At 37.2% G+C, this 15,146-nt stretch overlaps 1 protein-coding gene across 2 annotated transcripts; it reads left to right on the top strand.

The window, feature by feature from the left end:
* The first annotated feature begins 5,249 nt into the window (after nucleotides 1-5,249).
* LOC114262148 (G-type lectin S-receptor-like serine/threonine-protein kinase At4g27290) lies at nucleotides 5,250-14,804 on the top strand. Of its 2 annotated transcripts, XM_028202510.2 has the most exons (7): nucleotides 5,252-6,627; nucleotides 7,579-7,710; nucleotides 8,818-8,975; nucleotides 9,678-9,888; nucleotides 10,019-10,256; nucleotides 14,119-14,269; nucleotides 14,352-14,804. In XM_028202510.2, the coding sequence occupies exons 1-7, from the start codon at nucleotides 5,349-5,351 to the stop codon at nucleotides 14,655-14,657; spliced, it is 2,475 nt and encodes an 824-aa protein (XP_028058311.2). In that variant the 5' UTR covers nucleotides 5,252-5,348; the 3' UTR covers nucleotides 14,658-14,804. The 2 variants fall into 2 exon arrangements, with proteins under 2 accessions (XP_028058312.1, XP_028058311.2); XM_028202511.2 differs by lacking the exon at nucleotides 7,579-7,710 and having other exon boundaries at nucleotides 5,250-6,627.
* Nucleotides 14,805-15,146: the final 342 nt, after the last annotated feature.

The following is a 15,146-nucleotide window of genomic DNA, read 5'->3' as shown; positions in this document are numbered from 1 at the left end:
CATCCAATTTCTCTCCCTTAGTTAAGTCTGCCACCACTGTCTTAGCAGCCATTTCTACATACAGAGTAAATAAATGCGCAGGGGATATTAATGATAGCAACACAAAATCAAATATTTTGCAGCAAAAAAGGAATCTAAATTAAATAATGACAATTTTACACATGTCTCAAGATCGAAAATTTGCTATGCTCGTAATCATCTCTTGCACCTCTAGTGATAATTATCAAAATTTAATTTCATTCCATGCGCAAAAAATAATCAAACAATCTCCCACTATTTATGGCATATACAAAGCATGATAAATTCCATACAATAGCATCTCAATATAAATTTACAAACAACTCGTGCTATATTTATTTAATAATGGAATTCAAATAAATAATTAATCATGCTTCTTTAATTGCAACATATTAAAAAACCAAAAAAAAATGTTGTATTTAATATGCAGATTATGCCATAATTAAAGTGTACATCATTTTTGAAATTTTCTGGAATTTTCTGAAATTTTCTGGAATTTTAAATAACTAATTAAACACACATAAAATTAGAAATAAAAAATCCAGAAACTAGTAAACAGAAACAATATTCAGATTATGCCATAATTAAAATGTACATTGTTCTGAAATATTCTGAAATTTTTCTGAAATATTCTGGAATTTTAAATGACTAATAAATACACATAAAATTAGAAATAAAAAATCCAGAAACTGATAAAATGAGACAATATTACCAGTAAATAATAAAACCTTTCAGAAGTCTACAATAATTATTTCAGCCTCAGAAAATTATTTATGCAATACCAGAAGCAGTTTAAAGCATAAAACATGAATTATTAACACAGGAAAAATAATTTATATTTTCTGAAAATTTTCAAAATTTTACAGAATGTAGAAAAATTAATTCTGAGTCTAACAGTATAAGCCACGCATAAAACAAATATGTAATGAATTAATTATGACCATTTAACGCAATTCAGAATTAAAAACAAAACAAACAGTGCCTAATACGCCAGCAGCCAAGCCAGTCGAGGAAAACGACGCGGCTCAGCACGCGGCCCAGATCGCGGCTCGGCTCTTGGCTCGGCTCGCGGCTCAGCGGCGGCTCGGCGCACGGCTCGGCGCGTGGCTCGGCTCGCGGCTCAGTGCGCGGCTCAGCCCGCGGCTCAGAGCACGGCGCGCGTGCGTGGCGCGAAGGGCGCGCGCGTGGCTGCGCCGCTGACGCGCGCGTGAGAGCGCGTGCAAGCGCGTCGGTTGAGCAGCTGGCGCGTGGGGGCGCGTGGCTGCGCGTGGGGGCGCGTGGAAACGGCCCACGGCGTCAGGTGGCGCGTGCAGACCACGCGCCGCCTTCCAGGGTGTTTTCTGGTCCGATTTTTGTACTGCCGGACTCCTTTTTTCAAAATAAAACTATTTATGATATGAAAAAAGACATTAATGAACATAAAAAAAAAATTATTTTTATGCTCCTAATCTAATAAAAAAAAAATTTTCTTCTACAAATATTCATGTGTATAATGTATACATATACATATAAAAGTGTACACATGATTAAAGGAAACACGAAAATATCCATTAACATGCTCTGATACCAATGTTAACTAAAAACACAGAATATGCAGCGGATAAAATAATCAGATCATACCTTCTTGATGATAGAACCTTCTTGGATAAATCACGTGCTTCCAGAAAACTGATAAATCAACCCAGCAGTGGAGTGATATCACAGATTGAATATCACCCACACAAAATCACAGTGCAAAGACTTGATCGTTGTGTTTTTTGGGAGAGAGTCAGTATATGGGTAGAAACAGACTATACGTTGTTTCTCACTTGATTACCCATAACCATATATCAGATATATAATATATTATTATATATATCCATATCAGTTAAAACTGATAATATCTGTATCTTGAGTGGTTATCCTAAATAGGTTTGATTTCAATTTCAAAACCTATTTGGATAAGGATTCAAATTCAAATTTAATGGTCATGCCACATGGGCGCCCATTACTAACATTTTTATAAATCAAATCTTCAAGTTTTTAATAGTAGTAGATAATATAATAAGAGAAATTTTATTTGCACGCCATCAATTCATTAGTATACATCATCTCGGTAATTCTTTTAATTATATTTTTGACCCTTAATCAAATTACTTTTTTATACGAAATTGTAAAAACTTTTTTTTTAATACACACAACCAGCCTCCGGCACCTGTTCACTGCCTCTTGCTGTCCCCCAGCAGCCACCACCCTAATCCCCTTTCCCAACCACTATCGCATACGCATCACCCCTCGCTCCCGTGACGACTCCACCGCCACCACCCATGAAGAGAGAGAATTTATTATCCTCCATTGCCTCCCTTATTCTGGGATTCCCAAAATGGGCAATTTCATTCTATCTCCTTATCTTGTAAGATGGTGTTTGTTTGGAGAGATTGAGGGGTGAGATTGGACTATTAATCCATCCGGACTAATAGTCTATTGTTTGATTCAAAATTTGTGCATCAGACTATTAGTCCCTTCAGACTATTAGTCACAAATCCATAGGACTATTGTGTCCCATGAGGGATGCGACACAAATGGAGGGATAAGGGAGAATATGAGATTAGGTGGTGAAATGACCATGTTGACCCTCTACTATTTAATTATATATTATATTTAATAAAATTTAAATGTTTCAATTTAAAAATAAAATAAATTTTATTTAATTTTTATTGATGTTTTATTTATTTAATTTTTTAAAATAATTTTTTTATAGATATTTTATTGATGTTTTATTTTAAAATTTTGTTTATATTTTATTTAATTTCATTATTTAAATTTTAATAGATGTTTTATTTAATTTCATTATTTAATTATTATTATTTTTTAAAATAAATTTATTTAAAATTTTAATTAAAAAATAAAATATATTTTTATTGATATTTTATTTATTTAATTTTTAAAAAATAAATTTATTTAATTGTGTAAAAAATAAAATAAAATAAAATTTTATTTAATCTGGTTAAAAATAATTAAAATATTGAAGATATGTTTAATATTGCTATTATTTAGTAAATAATTGAAAAGGATAAAATAGTCATTTGAACATTTATCCTTCTCTATAATATCACAAACTATAATTCATAGCTTATCTAATCAAATAATTCTAATTCATATGTTATCCAACTAAATAGTCATTTCTTAATATCTAATCATTGACTAAATAAATATGAGATTAGACTAAATAAATATGGGATACAAATATAGTCTAACCACATAATCCGATGATAATATATCTCAAAACTAACAATCAAAATAAATTTTAATCTTCTTATCCTTTCCGTCCAAAACAAACCCACCATAGTAAAAGCTCAGATCCCCGAACTAAAACACTATCCCAGCAACAAAAGTCAGACAAAGACGACAATAAAGATTTCCCAAATCAGACTTTGTCAAACTTTTTGTATGTGACACGCATATGCTGACACTACGTACCCTCCACAAACATGTTTTGACATGTTATCAATCTTCTTTGTTCTCTGCACACCATTTTCCAAGTCTTCGCGGGAAAAAAAACAATATGCAGAAGTTTAGCACCGTAAAAGGAAAATTGAACAATGTTATGACACGTTACGAATAAAAATACGTGGCTCCAAACACCACCTACAAAAAAAAATTGGGGATTGGATTTTTTTCAATTTACGTGGTAGATTATTACATTAGTCTCGTTTAGATTTATGAACTTATCATGAGTCTCACTTTGATGATCCAATTCTTTCATCTTTTAAACTTACGTGTGTAGATTATTTATGAAAAAAATCAAATTAATCAAATAATTTTATTCACGTGATTTTAGAAATTTATTTTAAAAAAATTGATAGTATGCTTTTAAATAATATTTTTCTTTCTTTATTTTTTGAAAACAAATATAATAAATCTTGTGGCTACAATTATTGAAAATTATCTGCATATAAATTGAAAGGCTCACAAACCTGTACAGTGCCAATTTAGTCTAAACTGTATCAATTTAGTCTAAATTTGGATTGGAGATAAACAAACTCCTAGAAGAATATTATGAAAATTAAATGTATGGTATAAATTTAAATTTAATATAGTTGACTCACACCTAAAATAAATTTGATTCACATTTTTTTAGCGGATTTTTTTGAATGATTTTCTCATCGGAATTTAAGTGAAAGATAGAACTCTAAAAAAAAGCAAATCTGTCACAGTAGTGATATTTGAAATCTAATATCGATGATCAATTTTCCTTCCCACTTGCTTCATCAACATCTTGTGAAGCATGCTTGACTGTGTAAATCCTGGCCGTTAACAATATGTTTGGTCCATAACAACCCAAGAATTAAAACCATTCATTAGTCTTTTAAGTAGAGACTACTCAAAAGAAAATGCCTGGTCCTTGATGTCAATAGCATTCCAGAAGCTTAGGCCCACCACTAGAAGCTTATATTAGGCCACTAGTTCATGTTATGAATCCGATGGTTCTTGGTAACATCTCGAAAAAACAAAAATAAATAAATAAATAAATAAATATATATATATATATATATAATATTAAAATCGATCACTGGATTGAACACAACATCAACACACGAGTATAATAGTTATAAGCCTCTCAAAAAAAAGTTGTATTCACATCTTTGATTAATTTTTGTACTAGTACAAAAGCTATCTAAGGAAAAATTGCTTTGAAAACTATATACATCCTGAGGCCTACAAACGAGCCGAACAGAGTCGAACATTTGAATGTTCAAGCTCGTTTAAGAATTAGTCGAGCTCGAGCTCGGCTCGTCAAATATTTGTTGAACTCGAGTTCGTTCGATTACATAAACGAGCTGAGTTCAAGTTTGAGCTCGAGCTTGAAAAAAATTAAATTTAAATTAATTTACTTATTAAGATTAAAAAAAAAAATTACGAGTAAAATATATAATAATACTTATATTAATAATAAATTTCATCAATAAAATATGTAAATTTAAACAAACACCAAACATAAATAAAAAATAAAATAGATTATTGAAAAATTATTTAATATATTATTAAAAATAAATATTTATTTATTTATTTTTATGTTGACGAGCCTCATTGAGCCGAGCTTAGGGCTCTAGTTTAAAAATTGAGTTCGACCTCGTTCGTTTAGTAAACAAGTCGAGCTCAAACGAGTTTGAAGCAAGCTAGCTCAAACGAGCTTTAAACAAGCCGAGCTCGAACTATTCATGAACAGCTTGGTTCGTTTGCAGCCCTATTATGTATATGTATATCAATCGGTCAATCCCATCAATTAGCCCAAGTCTTTGAACCACGAAACATATACCAAACCATGCGAGCCATGAGCTTGCACTTCAATGGAAACTATTACTATATTTTTCTTTATCTCCACTTTTCTTCCAATCTTGATAAATTCATCAACTGCAATAGACACCATAACTTTAAACCAAATCATCAAAGATGGTGATACCATTGTTTCAGCGGGTGGGAACTTTGAACTCGGATTTTTCAGTCCCGGTAGCTCCAAGCACCGGTACTTGGGTATATGGTACAAAAAGATATCATCTGAGACTCAAACTGTAGTATGGGTGGCCAACAGAGCTAGTCCAATCACTGACAAGTCAGGAGTTCTCAAAGTTGTCAGCCCAGGAAACCTAGTACTTCTCAATTCCGCCAACGATGTTCTTTGGTTATCAAACATGTCAAGCTCGGCAGCCAATCCAGTGGCACAGCTTTTGGACACTGGGAACTTAGTTATGAGAGACGGCAGTGATAGCAACCCTGGAGACTACCTGTGGCAAAGTTTTGATTATCCTGGAGACACTTTTTTACCAGGCATGAAATTCGGGATAAATCTGACAACTGGCCTGAATCGGTTCCTGTCATCGTGGACGAGTCCTGACGATCCTTCCCCTGGCGAATACACAAACAAGTTTCATTCTGGTGGGTATCCGCAAATACTTATGAGGAAAGGCTCGAGTATACAGTTCCGGTCTGGACCCTGGAACGGTCTCCGGTTCAGTGGCATGCCTAATCTGAAGCCGAACCCAATCTACACCTTTCAATTTGTTTATGATCAGGAAGAGGTATACTATAAGTATGAACTTGTTAACAGCTCAGTAGTTTCCAGGATGGTGTTGAATCCAGGCGGAATGATACAGCGATTCACCTGGATTGACAGGACGCAAAGTTGGTTACTGTTCTTGACCGCGCAGATGGATAACTGTGACCGGTACGCACTGTGTGGGCCATATGGTAGTTGCAACATCAATAATTCGCCAGCCTGCGGGTGCTTGAAAGGATTTGAGCCGAGATTTGCAAAGGAATGGGACGTGGCAGATTGGTCGAACGGGTGTGTGAGGAAGACTCGGTTGGAATGTGGGAATGGAGACGGGTTTTTGAAGGTTTCTGGTTTGAAATTGCCAGACACACAACATTCGTGGTTCAATGTGAGCATGGGTCTTGAGGAATGTGAGAGGGTTTGCTTGAGGAACTGTAATTGTACAGGTTATGCAAACGTGGATATCAGAGATGGTGGGAGTGGATGCTTGATTTGGTTTGGGGACCTGATTGACATTAGAGAGTATGCTGAGAATGGGCAAGATCTTTATGTGAGAATGGCAGCCTCAGAATTGGGTATGAATTTACTTCTCACAGAACTAGTAATTAACTAGATTAATTAAATGGTGTGTACTTAGGTTGTGTTTGAATCATAGATTTGAGTAAAGATTTAGAAAGGAAAATAAAAAATGTGAATTATTTACATTTCATGTACTTTTCCCTTCTTCTTTCCAAATTTCTACCCAAATTCATAATCCAAACACAGCCTTAAAAATGTTAAAATCTTTTATTCATTAGATATAGCGCCCCCCCCCCCCCTCCTAAAAAAAAAAACGAGCACTATGAAGCAACATTAGAAACTTACTATTTTTTCCCGACTCTACATGCTGCACAAGTTCTACCTTTCTTGAGCCCTCTTCGTCATCAGCCAGGATAGTGACTAGCTGGTCATCGATAATGAACTTTACCCTTTGGTGCAACGTAGCCTCAAGCCTGATCCTCATTCATCTACGACTACTGCATACTACTGTGATGATGTCAGTGCATTTGATAAAACATAAACATACTAAACAGTAAATCAGACATGTTATCCAAGGAATCCTATGCCTCCACATTTACAGTTCGGTAACTTCACAGTTCTCTATTTTTTTGTTTATAAAAAACAGAAAACATACATATGTTTATTTTTTTCTATAAATAAAAAAATCATAGACATGTTTTCAAAACAAACAAAAACAAAAAACAAAAATGTGTGGTGAGTTGCACAAGGGAGTGACCAGAGGAATGGAGGGTTGCCAGAGGTAGTGGCCACCAGCCGGTAGAAGGGAGGTGAGTGAAAATTTATTTTCAAAATTTATTTATTTATTATTATTATTATTTTTGAGTCCTAAAATTCTGTTACTTCTGAAAACTGTGTAAAGCCACTAAGAATTAAAATGCCTCCTTTTACTGCTATATTTTAATCATAATTTTCCCTGCTTTGAATTTAGTTATTTTACAGAGTCAATCAACTGTTTTGTTATGCAGAGAAACTTAACAGCTCCAGTGCAAAGAGAAGAGTGAGGATCATAATCATCCCTATATCACTTGTGGGAGTGGTTCTCCTAATCCTATTCCTCTTCTTCCAAGTCAGGAATAAAAGAAAGCTCAAGAGAGTAGGTAATGTAATGAATAAATTTTTATATTAAATCTGTTTACTAAATGATCTGTCATTACTAAATGATGTTTCAATTTGACTTCCTATGCCACTTGTCCTATTGGCATCTTGTATCCCTAAATTCCTTTGCATCCCTATTCCAAAACACCCGATCATTGAATTATGTCTGGAGATTTTCATATCTTGAGATTCTTACATGATCTAACTATTGTGAGTACTTTGAGATTATGACATGGATGAATTTCGGGACGGAGTATCTAGGCCCTCATTCTACACCTTAATTTAATCCACCAAACCCCCCCCCCCCCCCCCCCCCCCCCCCGCGCCTTGTTAACAAGTATTTTCCCCATGGAGGAATGTCCAGTGGACAGTCCAAAGAACACCATTGGCATCATAGAAGAGTTCCAAAACCAATGAACAAGCTCTGCATGGCTCATAGGGACTTCCAAATGAAATCAGAATGATTTTAAGGACTGAGCTGTAAGAAATGAAATAGTACAACAGATGACATCCATTTAAGTAGGCAGATAGATGATTTCAAACAAATTTTCAAAATTAGTTGGGGTCTAAGAAGCACGGACACATGACACAACATGAACATGTAGATACGTAAATTTTCAAAAAATACATGACACGACACATTGGGAATACGTTCAAAACATATATTTTTATATTTTTATTATATGTCTATTTTAAATATTTAATATGAATTTTATGTCAAATATTTAATTTTATCAAATTTATCAGCCTTAGGTATGCTATTTTAGTAAAAAAAATTTAAAAATTTTAAATTTTTTTTTGAAAAAATAGTATTCAGCACGTCCCTAGCGTGTCCCAACATGTCCCAGTGTGTCCAACTCTTTCCAGCATGTCCGACACGTGTCCGGAGTGTGTCCATGTCTGACACCTGTACGCGACCTCTGGAGAGGTGTCTGTGCTCAAAGGTTGAATTGTTTTTGTTTCTGAAAACACGAAAGATGAAAACAAAAACCAAAAATGAAAAACATTTATATATCCGAAAACATAACCAACCAAATTTGTAAGGTTGTGACTATTGGCATAAATGGTAGTCCAAAGCTTCATTTACTTACATGAATTATACTCTGCAGGAATGACTAGATTCAATCCAGAAAGAAACTACAATGATGAAAACGATAGAAAAGATATAGAATTACCACTATTTGACTTTGCTACAATATCAAAAGCTACAGACGATTTTTCAATAAGCAATAAGATTGGAGAAGGCGGCTTTGGACCTGTGTACAAGGTATTGTTAATATTCATACACAATTATGCAGCATCAGAAGGAAAATAGTTCACGCTACCCATTGGGCATGGTAACATTTCTATGCACCGAGACCAATTTTTGTGTACATAACAATCTACCACTAGCTTTCCTATCACTTTCTCTCAAATTATGGCACAAAGCTCGTCATTCTTATGAAAATTTAAGTCAGCACTAATGCTTTCGGAAAAAGGTGATTTGGCTTAACCGTAAAGCTTGTCATAGTGTCTTGGTGGCACAAACTTGAGTCACAGAAACAACATTTCCAGAAATAGGAGTAAGACTGCGAATATCTTATCCAATAAGATAAGGTCTCATTTTGATGTTTTGGTTGAAGATCACCCAGTGTTTTTAGAGAGAGAGAGAGGAAAAAAAAAAAGGGGGTCTCCAAACCCAATCCACAGTTAAAAGTTAAGTAAAAAATGGTCTTTTTACAAGATGTATATAATCCAATGGGGTATATAGAAGTCCACAGAATATTAGCTTCACTTGCACAATTGGAAGAAAAAAAATAAAGGAGGTACAGCAGAACACATTACTTCAACCACATTGCCTGTGGAACTGTGGCTTTGCTTTTTGTGACACAGTCAATTATATTAGTGCATCTATTCAGAACACATGGCATAGATTTGCATAGGGAAAATCAGGGGAACGTGAAAACAAGCAGAATATTGATATTTTCAGGGTACATTGGAAGAGGGACAACAAATAGCTGTGAAGAGACTATCAAAGAGTTCAAGACAAGGACTTGATGAATTCAAGAATGAAGTGTTATGTATTGCCAAACTTCAACATCGAAACCTTGTCAAGCTTCTAGGATGTTGCATTGAAGAAGAGGAACGGATGTTGATCTATGAATATCTCCCCAACAAGAGCTTGGATTCCTTTATTTTTGGTTTGTCTCTCTCTAAACTTCTATACATAGCATATTTTTTAGAACTTCTCAACTGTGTTAAATTCGTTTCTATGATATTCACAAATTTAATTAAGCAAAAGCATGATAAATTGGATTAAAATTTGAGCAGATGAAAAGCAAAGCATGTTATTGGATTGGCCTAAGCGCTTCAACATTATCAATGGGATCGCTCGAGGGCTTCTCTATCTTCACCAAGACTCCAGACTGAGAGTCATCCATAGAGACCTAAAAGCTGGTAATATTTTACTAGATAACGAGATGAATCCAAAAATTTCAGACTTTGGCATGGCCAGAAGTTTTGGAGGCAATGAAACTCAAGCAAATACGACTAGAGTAGTTGGAACATAGTAAGTATATTTTCAGTTGTAATAATATATGTATTATTAATTGATTGTATTTGTTACAAGATTGATGTATTGATTTGTATGTTACAAGCTATTATATAGGAGAGGTGTGAGGTAAGTGAGTGGTGGTAGTGGATGGTAGTGGAGGTGGTGGGTGGTAGTGGAGATGGTAAGTGTGTTAGGTTTAGTGGGGTGGATGTAGTGGGTTAGGTTAGTGGGTTAGGTTTAGTGTACATTAACAGCCCCCCTCAAACTCAAGGAGGTTAGACACAAACCAACTTGAGTTTGGAGAGAGTTACAAAACAGAAAAAATAAACTGATAAATAAAATAAAACAGGATAGGAGACACGGTATGGTCGTGTCAGACCGTTGTAGCAGACAGTTTACGGGGTCATGTCGGACCGTTGTAGCAGACAGTTTACGAGGTCATGTCGGACCGGTGTAGAAGACAGTTTACGGGGTCATGTCGGACCGTTGTAGCAGACACTGTGTGGTCGTGTCAGACCGATGTAGAAGACAGTTTATGGGGTCATGTCGGACCGATGTAGCAGGACAGTTTACGGGGTCATGTCGGACCGTTGTAGCAGGACAGTTTACGGGGTCATGTCGGACCGATGTAGCAGACAGTTTACGGGGTCATGTCGGACCGTTGTTGAAGACAGTTTACGGGGTCATGTCGGACCGTTGGAGAAGACAGTTTATGGGGTCATGTCGGACCGTTGTAGAAGCTGTGGTGGTGCACCGAGGAGAAGACAGTTTATGGGGTCATGTCGGACCGTTGTAGAAGCTGTGGTGGTGCACCGAGGAGGCGACTTAGGGAGTGCGCCATGAGCGACTTATACATGATACTGGTATAACCCCCCCTCAAACTCAAATAGGTGTGAAGATAGAAACCTATTTGAGGTTGAAACAAAGGGATTGATAAAGCTGACCGGTGTAGAAGACACTGTATGAGTGTGTATATAGGCTGCCCAAAAAATATACATGGATGTAGATATCGAGCCCTCAAAAGTCGTGCCCTCAAAAGGTGTGCCCGCACCCTCAAAAGGCGTGCCATCAAAAGGCGTGCCCGAATGCATCAAAAGGCGTGCCATGAAAAGGCGTGCCAGTTTGTCGGCGAGAAGAGGCGCGCGATGCGCGTGGCTGCCTCGGCTATTTAACCAAGACGGAGCTGAGGCCGAGGCAGAGGCTCAGACAAGAAACTGAGAGAAACCTCTGAAGAAGTCTGCGTTGTGCTGAGAGAGAGAGGCTGTAACACTATTGTGCTGAGAGAGAGAGTCTGTAACACTCTGTTGCGAGAGAAAATGGCTTCGTCGTCCCGTGGTCTGCTCACTCTCTTTCCCGATCTCAACGAGTCCACAGGAGAGAGAACAGGTGCGGTGTCCCGTGAACCTCAACCAAACACCACTGGGTTTGCTCCGTTGAACTTTCCGATGCAGTCGGTGGAGCAAAAAATGGCTGTGCAGTCGGATGTGGAGGCCAATCAGTATACTCTGAAGGCATGTGTGGAAAGCATGACGGCGGTCACAAACTTGTCGAACCGGCTGCAGAGTAGGACAAATGAGGTGCAGCATTTAAACTCCCAGCTGGCTCTGCTCCAACGCATGTATAAGGATGCGCGAGCAGAGATAAGCGTGCTAAGGGCAGAAAACAAGGAGCTGAAGCGGAAGGCCACCGTGATGTTCCGATTTGGAGGGCCGCCATATGCTGCAGTGGAGGAGCAGGGAGTACTGATCATGCCCAGTGGAGTGGGAAACACGGAGGCAACACCGTCAAGGGCCGTCCAAGACGGAGGCAAGAAGAAGAGACCTGCAGCAGAGTAGAGAAGAAAAATCCCACTGTGGGTGTGGGTGTGTTGTTTTTTTTTTTTTTGTTTTTTTTTTTTTTTTTTTTGTTGTTGTTGTTGTAAAATGGTGATCGGGGTGGATTCCCAATATGAATAAAAATGGTGTGTGGCGCAAATATGAAACGTGGTTTTTGTTTTTGTTTTTGTTTTTTTTTGTTTTTTTTTGTTTTTTTTTTTAATGTATTTATTTATTTATGAAATAAAAGATAAAAAAGTGGGTGGTGGAAAAGGTGATGATGGTGTTGGGTGGTGGAGAAAAGGTAGGAGAGAGAGTGGTGTAAAGAGATGTAAAGAAACAAAAAAAAAATAAAGAAATAAAAAAAAGTAAAAAGAAGGGTAGTGCGTGCATGTGGTCTTAACCGAGAGTGAGAGAGAGGTTGAAGACATCTTTTGCCTGATTGGTTCCTTGTGTGTGTGTTTTGTGGTGTTGTTGTTGTTTTTTTTTTTTTTTTTTTTTTTTTTTTTTTTTTTTTTGTGGTGGAGAATGGTGAGCGGGGTGAATCCCTGATATGAATAAAATAAGTGTGGCTGCAGTTCTTCTTCGTCTGCTGTGTGTTTTTTTTTTTTTTTTTTTTTTTTTGAATAAAAAAAAAAAATAAGAATACAATAAAATAGAAAAAGAAAACAGAGAATATATGTGGGGGGAGTATGTGGATGATAAAATGAATTAGATATATATATATATATATATAAAAGAGATCATGTGCATAGGTCTGATTAAAGAAGGTTGGGCGGTGGGTTGATTAAAAAAAAAGGGACCATGTGCATAGGTCTGATTAAAGAAGGTTGGGCGGTGGGTTAATTAAAAAAAAAAAAAGGGACCATGTGCATAGGTCTGATTAAAAGGGACCAGAGAGAGCTGAGAGAAAAGAAAGAGTTTGGGGGTTTGACATCTGAGATCTGTCGATCCGCCAAGGAGCAACATCGGAGGCGACAGTGGAGAGGTAGCGAAAACGGCGGTGGCTAGCGTTGTGCCTGGGCGCCAAACACCTTCTATGCAAGAGTGCATACGAGCTCTGACTTTCAAGTTCTTGGCTGATCTGGTATTAGAGTAGGTGTTTGCGTTAGTCCTTCCAGCAGCGGTGAACAGCGGAGCATTGCAGAGCCAATGCAGGTGAGGAAGTCGACGGTGATGGAGCCAATCGAGATCTGACTCACGATTTCTCTGCCTTCTTCACTGATCTCTCTCTCTCTAGGTTTCAAAATCTCTCTCATGTGGTTGTCCTGGTTTTGTTTGAATAAGCATGAGAAATAGTCTTCTTCTTGCTCGGAGCCAGCGATAGAACAGCCACAGCCGGAGGAGAAGAAGCCGGCACCGGAGAAGGCTGCAGCGGCGGCGGCGGCGGGATCAACGAGATCCGATGTGCCGGCGGGACACGTGGCGATCTGCGTGGGGAGAAGTAACAAGAGGTTTGTGTGAATCTGGACCGTTGATTCACGGGTTGGGTGATGAATCAGTTTGTTGAGGAAGGAGAAAGAGAATTAGAAAATTTGGGTTTGTCCGGCGGGCGGCCAAGGCGAGATTGCCGCCCGCCGGTGGAACGAAAATATTAGGTTCCTAACCTAACTCTGATACCATGTAATAATATATGTATTATTAATTGATTGTATTTGTTACAAGATTGATGTATTGATTTGTATGTTACAAGCTATTATATAGGAGAGGTGTGAGGTAAGTGAGTGGTGGTAGTGGATGGTAGTGGAGGTGGTGGGTGGTAGTGGAGATGGTAAGTGTGTTAGGTTTAGTGGGGTGGATGTAGTGGGTTAGGTTAGTGGGTTAGGTTTAGTGTACATTAACATCAGTTATGAGGGAGACTACTATTATTGATCATGTTATGCAAAAGTCGAATGGTTCCAATTATAAAACAATAAATAGAACAAAGCAAACACACAGATCTGAGCTTCAAACCTCCACCTTTTGTAAAAAGCCCTCTGCAGTAAACCTGAGTGCATAGTGAAAATATAGGACACCTCACAAGAAGTTGGGACATTAATTTCTTTTCACATTGATTCTTCCAGTGGTTACATGTCTCCAGAGTATGCAATTGATGGACTCTTTTCCATAAAATCGGATGTCTTCAGTTTTGGGGTATTGGTGCTTGAAATAATCAGTGGGAAGAAAAACAGAGGATTTTATCATCCTGACCACAACCTCAACCTTCTAGGGCATGTAAGCATCAAAACTACTGTTTACCTAATCTCTCAATGCCAGGAAACAAAACTTACTGACAAAATGTTATGCAATTGTCCAGGCATGGAACCTCCACAAAGAAGGCAAGTCTTCAGAATTAATTGACACGTCAATGGCAGATGCATGTAATCATCCTGAAGTTATTCGGTCGATCCATATCGGTCTATTGTGCGTGCAACAGAGTCCAGAGGACAGGCCAAGCATGTCATCTGTGGTTCTCATGTTTTGTACTGATATGGTATTGCCTCAGCCGAAGCAGCCCGGGTTTTTCAGTGAGAGGAAACTTCTCGACGCAGATTATTCTTCAAGTAAGGCTGAATCTCATTCAGCCAACCTATTAACTGTTACATTTTTGGGTCCCAGATAAAAGACATTTCATGTTGAAGTTTTGGTCCTTTGGAATATATGACATTATTATTCCAGCATTAGACATTTTTAAACAGAAGAAAGGAAAACAGTTCCATTTTGTACATTTCTTTCTCAATAAGAATGTTTAGGAATTAAAATAACAAAACTTCTTAGCACTCTAATCTAAAAAATACCACTTTTATGACTTCATATCATCACTGATGTGATGAGAGTGAGCATTTCAAAAATCAAACATGATGGTGACGATGTCACACATGCATCAAAATATAGTCATTGCAATTTTATAATGATGCAATGAATAGCTCGTTAGCAACACTGTTGTGAAGAACTTTCAGAGGATAAATATAATGTATGAACCTAAATATATTCACCAAAATTGGAAAGAAAAAATATAGTTGAAATGAAAAATATCAATAAATAATGGGTACTTATGTTGATCATGTTCCATGAGGGTTTGCCAAATTCTCCCCCCTCCACACCCCCCTCC

This window comes from Camellia sinensis, chromosome 8 (genome assembly GCF_055761805.1).
Source record: "Camellia sinensis isolate YWXY chromosome 8, ASM5576180v1, whole genome shotgun sequence".
Taxonomy (NCBI): Eukaryota; Viridiplantae; Streptophyta; class Magnoliopsida; order Ericales; family Theaceae; genus Camellia; species Camellia sinensis.
The sequence above is the reverse complement of the archived record's forward strand: the minus strand, read 5'-3'. Positions and strand labels throughout refer to the sequence as shown.